The sequence below is a fragment of the Doryrhamphus excisus genome, linkage group LG14 (assembly GCF_037039965.1).
Source record: "Doryrhamphus excisus strain RoL-2023G ecotype Guam linkage group LG14, RoL_Dexc_Guam_v1.1, whole genome shotgun sequence".
In the NCBI taxonomy this organism is placed as follows: domain Eukaryota; kingdom Metazoa; phylum Chordata; class Actinopteri; order Syngnathiformes; family Syngnathidae; genus Doryrhamphus; species Doryrhamphus excisus.
Window position 1 is genome coordinate 4,490,006 of NC_136370.1, and position 17,024 is coordinate 4,507,029.

Consider the following 17,024-nt stretch of genomic DNA (forward strand, 5'->3'; position numbering starts at 1 on the left):
CCTAAGCAGTTTCGTTGATAAATACGAGGCTCGCTCGTGAATTAGTTAGGTGGGTACAGACGAAGAATACTTTTTTTCTATTTCTCCGCCTTGACCAGCCCTGCATCAGTCTTCCACTCGCCTACCCTCATGTCCTGCCAACTGCTCCTTTGACATTAGCTCTGTCATAATTGAGTTTGGATTTCTTGTTTCAGTCCTTGTCGGATCATCTTTTTCTGCTATCCATTAAGTCCTTCATGCCTACTTGGCTTGCTAAATCCAGGCTGACAACGGCTATCGGGGATGGAAATCAAATTTCGACGATGGTGCAGAACTTTGTCGATCTGGCGTTGGTAAGGACAAGGCCATGTTGTGCAGTCTGCTACATCTTGAAGGAATGGAGGCAAAATGGAGTGCAGTACTTGGCGGGGGGTGCTGTGGAGTCAGTCTCAATGACACAGTTTCACAATTACAGGCTCCTATTGTTTCGGAAGCCCCTTTCACACATTTCCTCACCTGTGTTATTCCCACACAGCATATTCATTGAACAGAGACAATTGCTGTTGTCAACACAACAGGGTGGGAGAAGTTAGTCTTGGGTGTTAAACTTCACACCCCAATCTTGGCTAAGCGGAACACCCTATCAGATGGGCTGCCAATACACCTCGTTTTTCCCTGCAATGCTACCTCTGAAGGTGGCAAGGTGAGGGTCACGGCCAAAAAAAGGGCAAAATTTACATCTTTAATAGGCATTGTTCAAGTCCATCCACGTTGTTTGTCAATTTCAAGTCAATTCACCTAATTTGTCATGAATCCTGCTCATATTTTACACACATGTCCTTGTCAGTTGCTGAAAATTGTGTACCATTTTGTGATGATTCGACTGATCACTATTAAGTTAGTGTTGAACGCATTGAGCTATGTGAGAAATTTCAAGTCAATTCACCTCATTTGTCAAAGAATCCTGCTACACCATCCAGCTACACTATCAGTCAAAGCATGTTGTGCCTGACTGCACCATGTTTTTCAACCAATCTTGCCCAAATACACACATGGGCTTGCCAGTAGCTCGCTTGCTACCAAAGACGTATTGATACGTTTTTTTAAAACTGACCGCTGGCTCTCAAATTCATTTTTTTGTGCAAGAGTCACAAGGAGGTGATGATGAAACTCCACAATAGTGCAGTTTTGGTGCAGTTTTGAGCTGAAAAGTGCATTTCATCAGAGTTCAGCATGCATCTTTCCCATAGAAATAAATGCTCCGCAGTAACCAGGAAGTGAAAAGGCATCTCGCCGTGTAGCGAGATGGAGGTTATGCATTGAAGGGTGCACACACACAGTTCAGTTGCAAATGTGAAAATTGTAAATAGTTAATGATGTTGTATTTGTAAAATATATATTTTCATGTAAAACAACTATTTTTTGTGTTGTGCGGCATTGTTGTTTAGACATTTTGGCTACATAAAATATATATGGCTAATTAGCGATAAAGTGAAAGCTATGCTAGAAATGTCATCATCATTTAGTTGCATTTGGAGATCAGGGTTCATGGTGCTTTTTGCAGTTGATTTAGTTATCGTCCAAGTTTCAGATCCATATAATAAAGTAGATGTTATACAGCATTTATGTATTCTACGCCTTCGGTCTCTGGCAAATTTCCTTGATGTTAGCACTGAGTATGTGGGCTGAAAGCCCTTTTGGCAATAGCTATTCTACATGAGAAAATGGGACACAAAAAAAATTCTGTCACTTGAGGGGGGGGCTGACAGAAAATAATCGAGAAGCACAGATATAACCTAAGAACGCAATATTCTGTGTGCCTTGAAAAATCTATCAAAATCATCAAAAATAGCCCATACCGAGAAGGACGGCTTTTGAAAATTAATTAAATTAGTTAAATCAGTTAATAACAGCGCAACCATGTGGTGTGTTTATCAGAAAAATCAGAGCACAAGCAACACATTGTGCATGTTGTGTCATTCTGACACATTTTCACACAAATACAAAGTCATATGCAAAAATTAGGACACCCCTGTGTAGCACAAATCATCAAAGCGCCTTTTCCTTTGCCCTCCGTCCCCCCCCTCTCCTGCAGTAGTCCCCCTGATCCTGCTCTGCACCAGGTCCCCAGATTCTCTCCTGCGCTAATCCCAGTCTCCTGGGCCTAGGCCCCTTCTATGCTTCTCAGCCTCCTGCTTCTTGTGCTCCACTAGTGCAGCATCCCGCTAAGTTGCTCCCTTGACACAGACACATCCTGCTCAACTCCTTCCTCCAGTTACACTGGGGAGCTCAGCAAGTTGCTTTAACATCAACCTGCAGCACAAGAATGTTTTTGAAATGTAGCCTCGGTCCTTGTCATTCATTGCAAATGGTAGCGCTTTCCACCTCTTTGGATACCTTCCACTTTGGTGCTACGAAGGCTCAAGCTCTTCATCCATATTCTGCCCTTTGGTGCGGTGTTCTAGTCGTGTAGGGACACTCTTGACATTTTTGTGTTTTGTTACCAGTCCTCTACTGCTGTATCAACTCCCTGTGGTCTTGTGTCATGCCCTTCTTGGATGTCCTGAGTATTTTAGTCTTTTTGTTTATGTCACATCCTTTATGTCACATCTTGTCTTGCTTGTATAGCATGAAACTCTGCCCCTGCAACCATTAAACGGTACATACTCGGCTCACCAAGGCTGTAGTCGCAGTTGGCAGAACCAGGTACCATGTAGAGTACCTGAGTCCCAAACATTTAGAGTTGATACCATATGGACTATGGTATACGTACCACACCGTGATACTGGACCCTGCTGTGTTATAGTCCGTGTTATCCTCTTTACTGCAGCTGCCTGGTCTTTTGTTGGCCTTGGGGAGATGCTAATCCATCTGAGTTTCCCGAAAAATGAACATTATGGCATTTTATAAATGTGCCCGATCAATTAGATTGATTAGAACACTGGTTGAAAAAAATCCTGATTGTGGTTGTGGTTGATCAAGTTGGCATCTCTCTGCCCTCAGCCGCCCTTTGGATAGATCCCATTATGTAAAGACAGGGGAGCCTCATTCTCTTCCACAATTGGCATCACATGGTAGGGCAGTTACCTGCGACTACTACTAATTGGTCGCATTGACAAACCGCCCTCAACTGACTCAAGCTGAACCCTAGCTTGAGTCAGTGCACTGCTCTACTCTGTATTGACATTTTTCCATAGGCAACAGCGGGTATTTCTTGTTTTTCGCTGAATGTGGTCAATCATCATTCCCCTTCAATGTTGCCATCCCACATTGGCGACTGCTGATGTAATACTGCAATGAATTATTGTCGCATTGACAAACCTGCCTCAACTGATTCAAGCCAATTCCGAGCCGGTACTGTGTACTGCTCTACTCGGTACTGACATTTTTCCATAGGCAAAAGAAGGTACTAGCAGGTACTATTTTATTACTATTTTATTTATGGACCTCTTGCATATTACTATTGTTACAAGTCATCTTACAAGTCATGTCAAGTCAGTGTCTCCTGAGGCGTAAAGACTGAGACTCTTTTTGTCCTCCATTGTTGTTTTTAGCATCACACAACAGAAGCGTCCACTGTGTGACGTCGTGGCAGTTTTAGCATGCCATCCATCCAAAATGCCATTTTGTCACCCCTGACAGAGTCGAGCCACAACCGACTCAGTGCAAACCTTTTCATCGGTCTTTGGTGATCAGCGAGAATCTTCGTGATACTAACTCTCATTCTTGAGATCCAGTGGTTCCATTTTTTCTGATGAGCGCAAATGGTGCCAAGGCACCAGTGCCTGGGGGGGCGGTTTAACATATCGAAATAGCTCCATCCGTGAGTTGAGCTTGTTTTGTGTATTTCATCAAGCTGTGAAAACACGACGGGTCTTGGTAACGCATTAGTCCTTTTAATCTCGTCGTCTGACATGTCAAGTAAATATACTTATGCACATTTGTGCGTTTCGTAAACAAACTGTGGTGATCCGGTGCCGTCCATCTGCCACTTTCACTCAAGATAAAGGCTTGACTAAAGCCTCTTTCTTGCCAGGTTTCTGACTCACTGACGCACATTCAGGTTTATTTGTTTTTCAAATCAGTGAGTACCAACCTGTACCAAGCGGGTGAGGTGCTCCAGCACGCCGTCCATCGGAAGCTGCAGCAAGTGGTTGTTCCTCAGGTTGAGGCGAGACAGGTTGACTCCTGAAAACACCCCCGGGGGAAGACTTCGCAGGAGGTTGGCGTTGAGGAACAGCAGCTGCAGGGACGGCATGGAGTCGAAGGTGCCGCGGTCAATCTCCCGGATCTCATTGTACTCAAAGTAAAGGTACCTAACATCGAGAAGAAGGACACATTACTTCCAAACATCCTAGAAACATATTGGTTGTGATAATCCCCCGGTTGCATGTTTAATAAATGACAAAGTCTGTAAGTGGGTCGTTTAGCAACAGCAGCAGTAGGTAAATTGCCACTCTTGCCTTCTAGCATTATAATTACACAAATGGATATTTATGTAAATCAGTCATACAGGAATTTGCTTTTAATTGCTCTTTTTTCACCCGTTCACAGATGATAAATCAATTGCTATCAAAACACAACATTGTGTGCTTATCCCCGCTGAAGCGTAGCTAATCAATGTGTTGGCTTGAAGAAGTGATGAATCTTTAACGCCACTAATCAATAATAAAAATCAGTGTGAACTTACAGAAGTTGCAAATAAATCGAACCGGCTCATCGAATTGTTTTGCTGAAACATGGTCTGGCTTAAATGAATTAGCTCTCGCTTGCCCGAGAGTCCCTGGCAAAGTCCAGACTTGGGCTGCTGCCTGTCTGCTGTGACAGATCTCTCGTGCTTTAAATATTAAAGCAATAACTGACTGAATCAGCATAGTTACTCGCCGTAGATGTTTGTTTTAATGGTCATATATAGAGTAGAACTGGGTTTTGTACTGCTGATTCTGATACTGGTCATTTATGCTTGAGATCGGCCGATACCCATACCGATCACAAGATAAACAGCTCAGTACTGCATGTATGGGGAACACTTATTCCGCCTATTAAGCCTTTGTAAAAATACTCAAAATGCTCCATTTTCAAACATTTGACATGAACGTGACATGCTACAACAACATCTGTATTATTATTATTGACATTGTTAAGTCGATTGAATTACGTTACTGGCACATTGACACTTAGCGACTAGCCGGCTAGCGACTAGCTTCGCAAAAGACGTCCATTCCCAACGCCTCAGACCACAAACAAAAAGGTAAGGCTCTCTGAATTTGGAAAAATTAGGCGCTTGTTTCTATAATGTTATGTGAAATCAATATGCCGAGTACTTTGAAGTTCCTGTAATGCTTAGAATGCTTAGAATGTGTAAAATATGGCAAAGTATTCCATGTTATCATGAATGTACTTGTTAGCTAATGGTCACTGTATTATATAACAGCATAAAACCTTGTTGGAGGTTTTTAGAGGTGTCTTAATAGTGGTCTGTGTAGGTCAGGGGAGGGCAAAATACGGCCCGGGGGCCACATGCGGCCCACCAAGCGTTTGAATCCGGCCCGCCAAATCAACAAACCTGTAAAATTAAATGATATAGTTTGATGTGGTCTGATGTTTAAAGTGCTCCTGAAAAATGGGACATGAGAACATACAGCTGATAGTGTAGCACTTTGACAGATAAATAATAGACAAATAATTCAAGGAAAATTATAAGCATGAAATAATGTGTGTGTGTTAACAATTTTTGCTAACTCAATGTGGCCCACGAGTCAAAATATTTGCCCACCCCTGGTGTAGGTGAATCCCATTACAAGCACTACTGAGCTGTCTTGTTTTTTCAGTTTTTACATGGTTAGAATGCAGAGAAATGAGAGACATAAAGTATGTGTCAATGTCTCACGTAAGGATTGTGTATGATGGATAAAATTCCATAAAAAGTGCAGTTTTCCTTTAACGTGTTGCCCCCGCAAGATATTTTTCGTGGCATGTTGCAGGATGCCAACTATCCATGACAGATATGTTCAGCGGACTTGCTTGTTTTGGAGACTGCCCGCCATTAGAGCAGGACGCTACACTACACACAGGGACCTCTGCAGGCTATCAGAGTAGGCTCTACAAGTCATTGTGTTTTGTGATTGGCATTGAAAGACATTATCTGCATATATGTATCACATGCTTTTCCACGGAAATCCGACACTGACCGATTGATCTAGAGATTGGTTGCAGCAGAATAAACATGTCTGAAAAGGAGGATTCTATACATTTACCATATGTCAGCATTTGCATATCATATGTCAGCATTTTCACTTTCCATGTTTCTGATGACACAGAATTTGTGTTTGTGTTTTGTGGTTAGGTACGCACTCCCGTAAATTAATTAATAGTCTTAGTCCTTCAACACGAGACTCGCTCAAGGACTTGATAAAGCCAAAGAATATACTTTATGAGGAAGACAACAAAGGTTGCTGTATTTTCCGCAACCATGCCAAAACCACATCAGCAAAATCAAGTGTCCTGTCTGCACTGAACCATCTTCCTCATTCTGCACCCACACACAATCATATCACCTTCACAGTTTATTTTCATTTTTATTATTTGTATTCTTACTTAATATTTATTTAATTATTAATATCGTGTGTGTGTGTGTATATACATATATATACACACACACAATATTAATAATTAAATAAATATTATATATATATATATATATATATATATATATATATATATATATATATATATATACACATAATTTTAGTTTTGTGTTATTGTGAGACTTTAATATTACCATTTCAGCTTTCTTCTTCTTTATTTTTCATATATTTGCATTTTGTTATTGTTAATTTTATGGGCCAGTAACAATCAAAGCCACAGGGCCCCTGGCTGCACTTTGGAGCAACCACAATGAAAGTCGACTATTTAGCTTGTTAGCTTCATTCATTTTGGGTCATCAACGGCAATTAAAGAGAGCAAGTGTGGCCACACAGTCAGGAGATCGGGAAGACCTGGCTTCTCTGTGTGGAGTTTGCATGTTCTCCCTGTACATGTGTGGGTTTTCTCCGGGTACTCCGGTTTCCTCCCACATTCCAAAAACATGCTAGGTTAATTAGCGACTCCAAATTGTCCATAGGTATCAATGTGAGTGTGAATGGTTGTTTGTCTATATGTGCCCTGTGATTGGCTGGCCACCAGTCCAGGGTGTACCCCGCCTCATGCCCCCCCCCCCCGCGATGGATGGATGGATGGAGCAAACAGGCCTCCAATTTTCCTTCATGTACTTTGTTACTTTCCTGCCAGCCTGGATGTGCAATTGTTCTTAAATTGTATTCATGACGGTCTTAAATTTGACTTGTTGAAACCTGCAGACACCCTGAGAAGGCTGGAACAAGTCGAATACAGACAGGAAATAATGTACTACAAGCCGACTATTTTTTTTTTTTTACTGAGGTTGAAGTTTTGGAGACTGAACTCCAAACTGAAAGTGGCGAAATGCAATAACACGTGTACCTGGCGAGCAGCAACGTGTACAAGCGTATTCAGGGGTGAAAAATGTGTTGGCAGGTGTACTGTTTCTTAAACTGGTCATTTGAGATCCTCATTTGAGAGTGGCTCATTTGTATGAAATTGCAAAAATGTTAGTTATGAGAAGCTCTTTTTCCCCACACGGCTGGCAACATCTGGACACATCAGCACGTCTGCATTGATTTACAAAGCAAACGTTCACTTCCACAGGTGTCATTCAAAGCAGACTCAGCTAAAAGTTGTCATCAAACGACAGCCTTGGATGGAGAATGGCTACCTTTCCTTTCAGTCAAACTTCATCCAAGCGCTAATCATGCTAATATGCTAATGCACTCCGATGGCAGAAATGGAATACATTTCCATGTAGTCGTATCCGGACCTTTCTAAACTGGTTTTGGCTTTCTGGAGCAATGTGGAGAGACAATATCCTACCTTAGACTCTGCAACCCCAGGAACATGTTGGGGCTGAGCCTCTCCAGGTTGTTCCCATTCAGGTAGAGAGTCCTCAGGCTGGTCAGGCTGGAGAAGGCCCCCTCCTGCAGGTAGGAGATACGGTTGCTCCCCAGGTGAAGCAGATCGAGGCTGGAGAAATTCCAGAAGTCACTACGATAGATCCTCTGGATTAAATTCCCGCTCAGGTACAATTTGCGGCCGTTGAGTGGTCGCGGCGTCAGCTGGGACACGTTGAGGAAGCCGTTCTCCTTGCAGTTGACGGTCAGGCCCAGGTCGGTAATGTGGAGGTTGCAGGTGCAGCCCAGGGGGCAGATGATGGGAATGGGGGGTCTGGTCTGGTAGCCGGCCACAGGGGGATTCTGGTTAGGGCTGCGAGATGTTGGGGATGTCCTGGAAGGTCTGGGACGCTTTGTGGGCCTTGGGTGCCTCTCCTTGTCTCTGCGCTCTGCAGAAGAAGAGGAGGATGAAGTGGAGGAGGTGTGGGTGTTCTGCCGGGAGCCATGCACCATCGAGGAGGGTTTAGTTGGCCGAGCTCTCCCCGGGTGAGAGTTGGGCTTGGAGTTAGGGGGCAAATGTTGAGGCTGTGTTCCTCCTGGAGGCCTCCCTCCTTCTGCTTGTAGCTCTTTATCCGGGAGATCAGCGCACAGCTCCTTGCGTGGGATCTCCCTCAGGTCCTTGCCGTGGAGGTGGAAGGGATATTCGCAGGTAACATCTCCGACAACTGCCGTGTAAGGGATCTGACCCAGCCACTGCTGGAGCTGCACTGCCTCGCAGCCACAGTTCCAGGGGTTCTCCTCCAGCTGTATCTCCATTAGGGAGCGGCCCACATACTCCAGGGTCCCAGCGTATGCCAGGCTCTTTAGACGGTTTCCCCGCAGGTCCAGATGAGTCAGCGACACAGATCTGGAGTGGGAGGAGGGGCATGGTTAAATGGGACAGCCAGTGAAGATACAAATCCTGTCTGATGTTGAATGCATCATTTGGATAAGCATACACATGCAGGAGGTGCTTAAAAACAACCGAGCATCCTGTCACATAGAGCATCTTTGACTATTGTTTAAGCCATGCAGAGGGCTCCTGTCACATAAAGAGGATCATTGACTCATGTTTCTGCAGTCGGTTATCGTTAAAAACAACGGAACACTCACATCCCATCAAGATCTTTGGCTAGCATTTTAGCGGTTGGTTAGAAAAAACACAGCGTAAGTTCTTAAAAAACAGCTGATCACTCCTGTCACATATAGAGGACCTTTGACTAGTGTTTCTGTAGTAGGTTGTTAAAAACAGCAGAGAGCTCCGAGGAGCTTTGACCAGCGTTTTTGCAGTAAGTTCTGAAAAACAGCAGAACACTCCTGTCACATATAGAGGATCTTTGACTAGTGTTTCTGTAGTAATTTGTTAAAAACAGCAGGAAGCTCCTCTCATAGAGAAGATTTTTGACTCATGTTTTTGCAGTCTGTGCTTAAAAACAGCAGGATGCTTCATCATATAGAAGATCTTTGACTTGTGTTTTCATATATAGAATCTTTGACTGGCATTTTTGCATTTGGTCCTGTAAAAACAGCAGCGTGCTCCTGTCAAGAGCTAAACCAGTGCAATGAAAGGAAACTTATAGTTTCCATTCACTGTAATTGGTCATGAGTCTGTAAGGGCCATCACTGGGTACGTATCTGGACCCAGGTCCGCTATTTGGTAATGGCTGTTATAGAGGATCTGTGTTTTTAGTGAGCATCTTTGATATAGAAAATCTGACTAGAATTTTGGCAGTATGTTCCTAAAAAAACAGCACTCCTGTCACTTATAGAGGATCTTCGACTAATGTTTTGCAGTAGGGTCTTAAAAATAGCCCAACACTCCTGTCTCATATAGAGGATCTTTGTAGTGTTTTGCAGTAGGTGCTTAAAAACAGCAGAGAGCTTGTGTACATCCATGTTTGATATTTCTTAAGATCAGTCGCGGCACAATTAAAACGATTTGTCAAACATGTGTCAGACTGTCACCTGAAAAGATGTGCAGGCAAGACGGGGATCAGGTTGTCATTCAGGATCAGAACCCGGAGCTTGTAGAGGAACCTCAGAGCACCGCTGTCGATGCGTTTGATCACATTGTAGTCGGCCTGCATGAAGGCGAGACGGAATGTGTTGAACATGTCAGGAAAATAGACTTAACAAGGCACGGGAAAAGCAGTGGCATCACCATTTGGAAAGGAGAGAAGAAGGAAAAAAAGAGGAGATTCTTTCACTTGGGCCACCTGCTACCCGGCAACTATTTTTGTCTATCTGCGGATAATCAAGGCAGATTAAGCCTACCTGGAGGTACTCCAGAGCCTCTAAGCCGGCAAAGGTGTCATTTCTGAAGACCTCCAGCTTGTTCTCATGAAGGTAGAGGCGTCTCAGCTTGGCCAGGCCGTGGAAGGCGCCCACCCGGATGTCCTGCAGTGCGTTGTTGCCGAGGTTTATCGACACAGCGTTGCCGAGGTGCTGGAACCCGTTGCTATAGAGACGCCTCAGAGAGTTCCTCTGGAGGTTGAGTTTGAAAGGGCGGACCCACGACTGTGACACCTGAATGATTAATTAGCGCTCTGATTAGTTATCTCATTAATTACACCAGCTTAAAAGAAAGGAACACCCGTAAGCTGGGTGAACGGGAGGATATTACACAAACAATAACGCCACTGATTAAAACGTCACACGCAGAGTTTTTCACAAGACTGTATGTTTATGTAGGCTTCTACTCCTGACCAGCTGCATACAAAAGAATGAAAATTTGTCCAAACATACACCTCTACAGTGTCGCCTGTGCTATTATTTTCGTGCCGGTACTCCAAAGTTTGACTCCCATGATGGTTGGCTTGACATTTCTCAAACAGCTCCAAAAACCCCCAAAAACAAACATGATAACTTTTGGCTGTTTGGCTGAATCACTACAAAATTTGGTACAAAACGTCAGGGGACTTATAAGTGCGTGTGTAGAATTTGGGCAAGAGTGGGTGAAAAACATGGCTGCCATCAGGCACAACGTCCAGTCAAATGCTTGGACACCATGATTGGTAGTGTAGCTGTCCAATTTGCAACTTTTTACTCGTTTGACTTTTTCGTCTAATATTTTGATGTTATTCTTGCAAAATGCTTTTTCTATTTCTGCTGTTTTGTTTTTTAGCTTTCCAACTACAATAATTCCTCCGATATTGCCGTTTTACCAGATCCAACTGCGGTGAGCGATTTTACGCAAAGTAGTATTCAGTATATTAACAAGCACAATATTTTTGTAGTTGGAGCATAGAAAGCCTGTTTATTTTGTAAATATGGGTTTTAACATTATTAGAGTCCTGCAGATACGAAATAACACCCCTATAGTCACTTTTGCTTTTGCATGCCATACCAAGCTAGTGAACTAAGTAGTTAGCCTCTCCAATTTACTTATTCTTATGACATGTCGACTCGGCTCTGCTGGCTCAGTAGACATTTTCCATGCAGTATGAAAGGCAATGTAATCGAACATCATGTCTCATAACATTATTGATGCCCAGTGACCAGAATACTGCTGTATATAAGAGACCGCAAATGGGCCGCAGGCTGCACTTTGGACACCCGCGGTGTCATGTTGAGTTGTCAACATTTCTTACAACACACTACTATACCTTCCAAGCTGTAAAATAACACACTTTAGATGTAATATAGTATTCTTGTACCATTTCTATGTTGCAAAAATTACAAATTACACAAAAGGATGAAAAACATGCACATATACCATGTTGCCTGTGCTATTATTTTCTGACAAATACATACATCTCATGGTGGCACCATTATTAAACCTCCTACATAGGATTGACTTTAAATTTCCCACACGGCTCAACAAAACACCCACTGTAACTTTGAGGTGCTTTGTCAAATTCCAGTAAAATGTGGTACACACCTTCAAGGGTCCAGCAAGCACACGTGTGTACAATTTTCGCAAGATTGGTTGAAAAACATGGTCGTCATCATGCAAAACCTTTTCGTATTAGTATTGCCCGTAAGTCATAATGATGATAAAACTTTGAGGGTGTCTATATTACATGCAAGCATTTTGACCACATCCCGCATAGGGGGCGTCACAAAGAAATCCATTTACAGTCATGAAAAAATGAGAAAGATACCTGGCTGCCATTGGTGAAGCCCCGCCCATCGCAGTGCACGTGCAGCACGCCTTCTTTCACCTCGCACGTGCACGGCTCAAAGCAAGGCTCGTCCACTTCTTCCTCTGAGTTGTCCACTAAAGGGGTGTGCGTAGAGGTGGGGGTAGGGGTGGGGCTGTGCGATGCCCGGGTCAAACGCACACACCCCAGTGCCACGGCCAGGGTGACCCACTGCATCCTCCGCGCCGCTTCTCCCTCCTCTCAGCTCAGCAGTAGCAGCGGCCTGGGGCAGTGGCCCGGCGTCGGCCCCTCACTGCGGCACATACATCCATCCATACGTCGCATGTGACGTCGCATGTGTTCAGGCGCACAAGGACACAAACACAGCAGAAGGAGGGCAGGATGAATCAGATTGATGATGCATCGCAAGCATACTGAAGCCAGCCATGAAAGTTAAATCACAAAGGCCGAGCTGCCACGGGCAAAGAGCGACATTACGGTGGAATAATAACGACGTGTGGGCTAATGGGTAATGGGGGGGGTCGATGTATGCCATACGACTTTAACAAACACGCATGCGTCATCAAAACACAGTCAGGTGCTCACAAGCGAATGAAAAACAAACTGGAGTGTATGGCCTTGGAATCAGATACTGACATCAATGTCATATCATCATATATACACTATATAGAGGAACTTTGACTACCGTTTTTGCAGTAGGTGCTTAAAAACAGCTCAAAGGATCTTTTGACTTGTGTTTTTGCAAGTGGTTCTTAAAAAGAGCAGAGCACTCCTTTTATATAGATGATCATTGCTCTTGTCATACGTTTTTTTGCAGTAGGTCTGACTCCTGTCAAATAGAGGATCTTTGACTAGCAGAAGGTTTTTGACTAGCGCTTTTGCAGTTGGTTCTAAAAAACAGCAGAGAGCTTTTGCCATATACTGCAGAGGATTTTTGCAGTAGGTGCTCAAAATAGGTGCTCGTGCAGATGATCTTTGACTAGAGTTTTTACAGTAGTTGCTTTAAAACAATGCCGAGGACCTTTGACTCATGTTGGTTCTTAAAAACAGCAGATCACTCCTGTAATACAGTGTGTCTTTTCATATTTTTGCAGTAGGTGCTTAAAAGCAGCAAATCACACTTGCCATAAAGAGGATCTATGACTACCATTTTTGTAGTTGTTTAGGCGCTCCTGTCATATAGGTATATGATCTTTGAGATTTTTTTGTAGCAGGTCTTTAAAAATAGCAGCAGACCCCTGTCATATAGGGGATCTATGATGACCATTTTTGCACTTGACTAAAAACAGCAGTCTGGAATATAGGGGTTCTTTGGGGAGTGTTTTTGCAGTCGGTGCTCAAAAACAGCCACATGTTCTCATCATATAGAGGATCTTTAACTTGCATTTTTGTTGTAGTTGCTAAAAACAGCTCAGAATATCCTTGTTTTTTAGTTGTTACTGAAAAACAGCAAAGCTCTTTAGTCAAGGAGGATATTTGACAACCGCTTTTGCCGTCTGTGCTTAAAAACAGCAGAGCGCTCCTGTCATATACATAGAAGATCCTTGACTACTGCTTTTGCAGACTACCACTTTTACAGTCGATGTTTAAAAACTGCAGACTTTACTACTGATTTTGCAGAACTTGCTTAAAAGCAACCAAGCACCTTTTGCATTCGGTACTCAAAAATAGCAGAGCACTACTGTCATATAGAGGATCTTTGACTACAGGGTTTGCAGTATTTGCTAAAAAGCAGTGAAGCACTCCTGCACATAGAGTTTATTTGACCTGCGTTCGGATTAGTTCAGATTTTTTTACATGAAGCTACATGACATCCCCATCAGCAGTGTAGTACACCAACAGTGGAAACCCCCCCCATTGGGTCCCCATTCTGGTTCGTTTTCAAAAAAGAAAGTAGTTCCGGTTAGTTGCTGGGGCCACTTAAAGAGTTTGGCAATATGTCTTCAAAAGAGCAATACATTACCATGACAGAAAAAATGTATAAAATCAGACCTGACAAGTCAATGCCATCGTCACCGAAATCCAACCAGAACTGGGCTCAGGGGCCCAAGTGGGAGAAAAGTCCCAATTGACTACTCCGCTGATGGGGATGTCATACAACTTTATGTCAAATAATCTGATCTACCCCGTAAAGCCTGTGAACATTCTCATGCCTGCCAGAGCCTGTTTCATCGAGGATCTCTGAACGGGACACTGACATCACAAATGCTAAACAAAGTCAAACATGTGCGTTGGTTCACCTGTGATTCATTTTTACATTTCCCAAGTGCTTTTTTTTGTGGAGGAGAAGAGGTCATGAATATATTCATTTGTGTGCTCAAATGCCCGCTGAAGCTGAAATGTCACGCGTGTGTTGTTTTTAATGTATGCAATATGAATATGGGCGAATGCAAATCAGATTCATAATGCTGCCGTCTAATGAACCGCTCCATTTAATAGCATGAATGGCAATCAGGGGAACAGAAAGCGAGAATCGTCATCGTTGTCGGGTCGATCAACAGCGCCACATCCACTCCTGTCATATTCATCATTACTGTCATGATGGCGGACTGACGGGCAGCATATCTTCAGATGGCCATCAATGCTCATGCAGGATGCTGCCAATCAAATTTAAGCCTGCGGTCACACTTGTGGTTCCATACTCTGGTGTGGACAAATATTTAAAAAACAGACTTGGTGCGCAATTAGGTGAGCAGTCTGGTGTGGTGCTTCATGTTCACGCTACAATTTTAAAGACTTTATTGGACGGCTTTCGTGGCATATTACTTGATGTAACTCAAATATTGTCAACTCTGCAACTTTTATCGGCTTATATTTATTCTAAATTATACTTTTACAACACTTATGTGCCAAATTGGGATGCATAATTCAAATATTTCAAACCAAAATGCCGTCTGCTGGTTTAAATACATAGCTTAGATTTCACCAAAAGATTGTAAAACATACTTTTACAGAGCTTTTGCAACATATTTTGTGATGTCATTTAAATATTCCAAACAAAAATGGTCCATGCTGGGTTGAATACGTAGGTTATTTTCAAATACTTCTATTTTTACCAGCTTAGATTTTGCCGAAAGATTGTAAAATACACTTTTACAGAGCTTTTGGGACATATTGCGTGATGTAATTTTGGGTAAATACCCCAAACCCCAAATTCTGTGACTTTTACCAGCTTAGCTTTGATGACATATTATGTGACCTAATTCAAATGTATCAAAACCAACATGCCATCTGCTGGGTCGACTGGATAGGTTATTTTTACATTTGGCTTTAATTTCACCAAAAGCTTCTAAATTTGACTTTTAAAAAGTGCCTTTGTCATTTATGTGTGTTTTTTGTTGGATACATCCCCCGGGGTGCGTTCATACCCTTTGTTTTGTTTAAAACGCTGGTGTGCAAACAAGCGGCGGCTTGAGAGATGGGTCACGGTAGCCTTACAAGTGAACTCTGGTGCGGTTCAGTGCTCTGACCATTTGTGTGGAGTTTTATGCACAAATGGTGAAAATGTATCCATCAATGTTAAAGAATCCTTTACATAATCCTTGGATCCATACAATGATCCGGATCACGCTCAAAATGTCATCACTTTTTCCATATCCCATTTCCGACACTTCCTGATAACTTTTCAAGTTATTTTGAATGCAAACAGACAGACACATTACGGGCAAAAATTCAAAATATGTATTCAACCCAGCAATATTTGAGGTACATAACACAATATGTCACAAAAGCTTTGTAATAATATGTTTTAGAAGCTTTTGGTGAACTCTAAGCTGGTAAAAATATCAGAATTGAACAATAAATTACATATTCATCTCAGCATGGCATTTTGGTTTGGAATATTTGAGGTACGTCAAATAGGTGGCAGAAGCTCTTTAAAGGCATATTTTGGAATCCTTTGGTGAAATTTAAGATAGTAAAAATAGCAGAATATATGCATTCAGCCCAGCAGATGGCATTTTTGTTTGGAATATTTGAATTACGTCACATAATGTGCCTCGGAAGCACTTTAGAGGTATATTTTAGAAGCTTTTGGAATATTTGATTTCAGCGTACCAAACTGTGAGTGTGAACTCCTCCCTCCCTCCTGGAAACCAAAAAAACAAAACAGAGATGTGAGTCTTACAGGGGGCATCTCTCCTCTCAAGTCTTAATGAGATCTAAATTGGATAAAGCATCTTGATCCTCTCGTACAGTGTGGAAGCACTGTCACCGCGAAATGCAATAATGATGCTGATGGCGCGGTGGCTGTAATCATACAGCAATAATCTCGCATCAGCCAGTTAGACAAGGAGGCAGCGGTGAAAATATCAGCGCCCGGGAGAGGAAGAGCAATCACAGAGATGATTACGAGGAAAACAAGGAGGGGGAAGGGAAAATGGGGGAGAAAAAGGGGCGAAGGGCCGCAGTTGGATGAAGGAGGAGAGAAGACGGTGCACACTCGGAGAGGAAGAGAGCGAGAGTTGCATAAATGGTAAAAAGTCCGCCAAGGCTGCCACTCAGGATGAGAGCTCACACTGAAGCGGTTGAAATCTGATATTGATTACATCCAAACACTCCTGCCCGCCTGCCTGGATGCATGCACTGCAGCCAAGGTGTGTGTGTGTGTGTGTTTGTGGAAACAGTGTTGGAAAAAAGGTCAAAACCACATCCCCAAAAAGCTTTCCGTGCGCTGCCAAGCACCGACATGCAGGTAGAGAAGCCACGTGTGAATGAGCGAGCGCTTTCATAACAAAGCGCTGTAATGCAGCAGGGCACGTAGGAGAATCCTATAAAAGCATCAACACACACACACTCACTGGAAGACATTTGGCTTTGCTACAGATTCACATTCACACACTAACACATCGCGTCATCTAGGCCAGTGCTTATCAACTGGCAGCCTGCGGGCCAAATCTGGCCCATGAATGACATCAGGTCAGCCCAAGGCCAACTTTTT

The 17,024-nt window shown here is 43.0% G+C and overlaps 1 protein-coding gene across 1 annotated transcript in view; it reads right to left on the reverse strand.

Moving 5' to 3' along the window:
- The window catches only part of LOC131140032 (SLIT and NTRK-like protein 3), a 34,384-nt gene that overhangs the window by 14,484 nt on the left and 2,876 nt on the right, over positions 1-17,024 (reverse strand). Inside the window, exons 2-6 of the mRNA XM_058090097.2 lie at positions 12,086-12,377; positions 10,257-10,508; positions 9,948-10,063; positions 7,927-8,850; positions 4,076-4,295 (exon numbers count right to left, since the gene is read on the reverse strand). Coding sequence (XP_057946080.2) covers positions 4,076-4,295; positions 7,927-8,850; positions 9,948-10,063; positions 10,257-10,508; positions 12,086-12,301 — 1,728 coding nt within the window. The 5' untranslated portion in view covers positions 12,302-12,377. The remainder of the gene's footprint in view (positions 1-4,075; positions 4,296-7,926; positions 8,851-9,947; positions 10,064-10,256; positions 10,509-12,085; positions 12,378-17,024) is intronic.